Source organism: Lactuca sativa, chromosome 3 (assembly GCF_002870075.4).
Source record: "Lactuca sativa cultivar Salinas chromosome 3, Lsat_Salinas_v11, whole genome shotgun sequence".
Lineage (NCBI taxonomy): Eukaryota > Viridiplantae > Streptophyta > Magnoliopsida > Asterales > Asteraceae > Lactuca > Lactuca sativa.
Genome location: NC_056625.2, coordinates 17,881,378 through 17,885,058, shown reverse-complemented (window position 1 = coordinate 17,885,058; position 3,681 = coordinate 17,881,378). Strand labels below are relative to the sequence as shown.

At 38.5% G+C, this 3,681-nt stretch overlaps 1 protein-coding gene across 1 annotated transcript; it reads right to left on the bottom strand.

The window, feature by feature from the left end:
• Positions 1-355: 355 nt before the first annotated feature.
• Positions 356-868, bottom strand: LOC111893761 (uncharacterized). The gene is made up of 2 exons (XM_023889843.1): positions 745-868; positions 356-627 (listed from the first exon to the last, which is right to left on the bottom strand). The coding sequence occupies exons 1-2, from the start codon at positions 866-868 to the stop codon at positions 356-358; spliced, it is 396 nt and encodes a 131-aa protein (XP_023745611.1).
• Between the last annotated feature and the right edge of the window lie 2,813 nt (positions 869-3,681).

Here is a 3,681-nt window from a genome sequence, read left to right as displayed (position 1 = left end):
ATCAGAAATTAATTTTTTGAGATTTGTGGTCGCCTGCTTGCAATTTGTTGTGGATTCATCAACTGCCATAGAAGCTTTCTAGCATGAAGCAGTGGAAGCATCCACAACTTTAACAGCATTGGAAATGGTAGTGTCATGCTCTTTGACAAAGGTTGCCAAAAGAGCCTTGATTGCAGCTACAGAATATGCCTGAGTTGGAGGAGAGGAAAAAGAAGAGAGCATCTGATCAAGCTTTTCATTAAGATTCTATAGATGCTTCTTCGCGACCGAAACATCATCATCATCATCGCTTTGTACACGATATGGGCTAAAATAAACCGAATCAAATTCCATTTTGGCTCCGCCGAGAACAGTGTCAGATTCGTGTAAAAAGAGGTGGGGATAAAGGTTTTGAAGTAATTGGTGGTTGAGATTCTGAAGTAGGTGCCCCCATATCAGATACGTTGACACGAACTTGTGGTTGAGTGGTGGGTGTAGTGGTTGTAGGTGTTGTTGTGGTAACCTCAGTGAATAAAGGAGCTGGAATGGGAATTGAGGTTGTAGTGGAAGAGGAAATGGGTGGAGGAAAAGGAGCTATAGTAGTTGGAACCGATTGAGTAGGAGAAGCAGGCGGTGAGTTTCGATAACCTTCATGATTTAGTGAGGGAGGAGGCAAATTACCTCTTAGTGAACTTTCATGTTAAGAGACATCATCATCAGATTCAGGTTTGGGCTATGGATCAGAAGGAACATAGTCTGAGTCACTTGATGAAGGAGCATTTGGCTTATTCCCCTTCTTCTTTGTCTTACGTTTCTTTGAAGCCGAAGAAGTGGCTTGATCAGGCTTTCGCTTCTTGGGAGTAGAAACTTTAGAAGATTGACCTTCCATTTTACCTTTCTTTTTCGGCTTCTTCCCTCATTTCGCTGGTTTGTCTGCTACATCGAGCGAACTTTGCATTTCAGGAGTAAGTTGTCTTGGACCCGAAGAAGGGAGTTTCTTGTACTTATTCACCAGTTTGCTTTCAGTGGAGACACAACGGTACATTGACTCCGGAACCGAACCAATAAAGATAAACTTTGATAGATCAAAAACGATGACTTTGTCATGTGAAACGTAACAATTGATGACACCAAGGAGTCAGCCATTGTTGGAACTTGAAATTTCTCCATCGCCCAGTGAGTGACTAGGGTCCAAAACCTAGCACAGGAGATTTCGGAATAGCGTGAAGCATAGCTAAGACTTTGAACCAGTTGAGACCATAAGATGGATCCAAAGTCTATGTTAACCCCATGGTACAAACTATAAAGAAGGGTCATAAATGCCTTCCTCACCCCATCTGAACCAGCAACCCGCTCCGATAAGCCTTTGAAGAGAAGTGTAAAAAGTCCATTCCACTGAGGAGGAAGACATGACTTCTTCAACTTGGTAACAGTGGTGAGAAGCTCAGTATACCCCATATCATAGAACATTAGGAAGAGCTGAGTAGCCGAAACAGTATCAAGGTTGATCATGGAGTCATCAATAGCCATCCTTAGCAACAAGAAGAATCGAGTCTTTGAAATTGATGCTTTGTGATTGAAGATCTCGAAGAAGATCCTTTCCTTGACCTTGTCGTAGACAGTAGTGGAGTAGACTTGTGAAAGCAACGACATCGGAACGTACTCCACCTTCGTTAGTGCAACAACAAGTGGTGAATATTTGAGGCATTCAACCACTTGGAGCATGTATGGATCATACTGGAATGGTTACAAATCAATGATGAGATTCTGATTGGGTTTGATTGTAAAAGGAGATGACTGAGCAGACTTTTCATGAACAGAGAGAGAATACGCCGTATAGCTCTTGAGAGAATTTGGAGGTGATAAGAGTATAAACAAAATTTGAGAAATTGCTTTATACCATTACCATGTGAGAGAGAAATCTAGAGTCATGAGTGCACAATCTGTTGACGTATCGCCTGAAAAAGCGCGATTTGACAACTGTTACCCCGAAAAATGTGTCAGGCGGTGTGAGAACGGAAACGATTCAAATTCACGTGCCTTTAAAACCTTATCCTTTCATCTTCTCTTTAAATTTTGAAATGATCCAAATTCCCTATGAGATCTCGAGTCACCCTTTCGCTTCATATGGATTTATCATCAAAGAAAATTGAACCGAAGATCATAAAGATCTTTGTGCAAGAGTGTCTTAATTGAAAAGAAATAAAGCAAATTATTTGTGGGATTTAAGTGATGTCTATATAGACACGAAACTATAGATTCCGGGCATGAAGCACTTCCTTCAAAGTCAAGAGAGACTTAGAAGTGTCAGTGTGGTTTCCTGTTGAAATACGATCAAATGTTTATTAAGAAACATTGAAAGGCATCTTTTCAATGATTAGTTATTTTGGGTGGCTTCGCTTCAACTGAACTTCAGTACTTGACATAAGCCCAAAAGTTGGATGAAGTACTTGTGAGACTAGTGTGGCCTATTGAACAAGTAGGTGAGATAATATATTCAGTGACTCGATGAGAAAGATGTTGAAATCTTAAAAAAAAACTGGATCTTTTGGGAAGAAAAGTCTTGGTGTTAGACAATTCATAAAGATTGCACAAAAATAAAAAAGATTTCAAAGTGTAGACCGTCAATTCATTTAAGGTATTGGTTTTTGGGTCTCACCTAGCACGTGGTGAAAGGAAACTAAGATCATCAACGTAGATATTGGGTAACCATAAACCTCAGTTATTAAAGCTGAGAGTCTCAAGGGTTACAATTATGAACTGAAATGAGATGGAGAAATAATAATAGGTGGTTAAAGAATCGAAAGTACCTCTGCTATTAAAATAGACTAAGCAGATAACTCTTAATTCGATATGAGAAGAGTAAGGTACCTCATGACTTGAGTGATATTACCAACCCAATTGGGAATAAACGATTGGTATATATTGAATCATTAAGGCTTCACTCAAAGTCTTGGAGGCTTCGGTCAACATACAACAACATTCTTCTAGGGACACTTAACTAGTACATAGATAGAAAATTTATACATGCCCCAGCTCCATCATGAGATTGCATCTGTGATACTGAATTGTAAAAAGAAAATATTTTTGGATTTTAAGAATTTTCTGAAAAAGAAATAAAATCAGAAAAGAAAATATTTTTTATTTTATGAATTTTCTGGAAAAGAAATAAAAACACAAAATAAAATATTTTTGAGTTTTATGAATTTGAAGACATAAAGCAAAAATTATACATAATATACAAAGGATATGCGAGTTCCAAACAAGAAGATGAAACAATCGCTCGCTTTTAAAAAAAATTATAAGAGGCGAAATAGACCGAGCCTTCGGTTCATTTCGGTTCCCAAAAAATTAGGAGCCGAAATAGACCGTGCGTTCGGCTCATTTCGATTGTTAGAAAATTTTAAGAAAGTGAAAGCGAAAGTTATAGTTAATGAAACGAGTGTGGTTTTGGAACTGACTCGGCTTCCATCATTCCTAAGCCTTGTAGTATCTTATTAAATGATGCTTCAGGCCAGGCCTTAGTAAAGATGTCAGCTAATTGATCAGAGGACCGAACGAAGTGAATTTCAACATTCCCGTCTTCAACGTGATCCTTGATGAAATGATTGATGGGTTTTGGTCATAAGACATCCTATGTGCTCATACAAACCCTAAAGCTTGGATCTAGGTTTCTCTATTGTGCATACTTTGAATCCAAGA

What these genes read in the sequence shown, in the direction of transcription:
- LOC111893761 (XM_023889843.1), bottom strand. Translation starts at nt 868, where the DNA reads ATGGAAGGTCAATCTTCTAAAGTTTCTACTCCCAAGAAGCGAAAGCCT. An exon ending in GCCAAATGCTCCTTCATCAA is followed by an intron (nt 628 to 744) that starts GTGACTCAGACT and finishes TAAATCATGAAG; the next exon opens with GTTATCGAAACTCACCGCCT.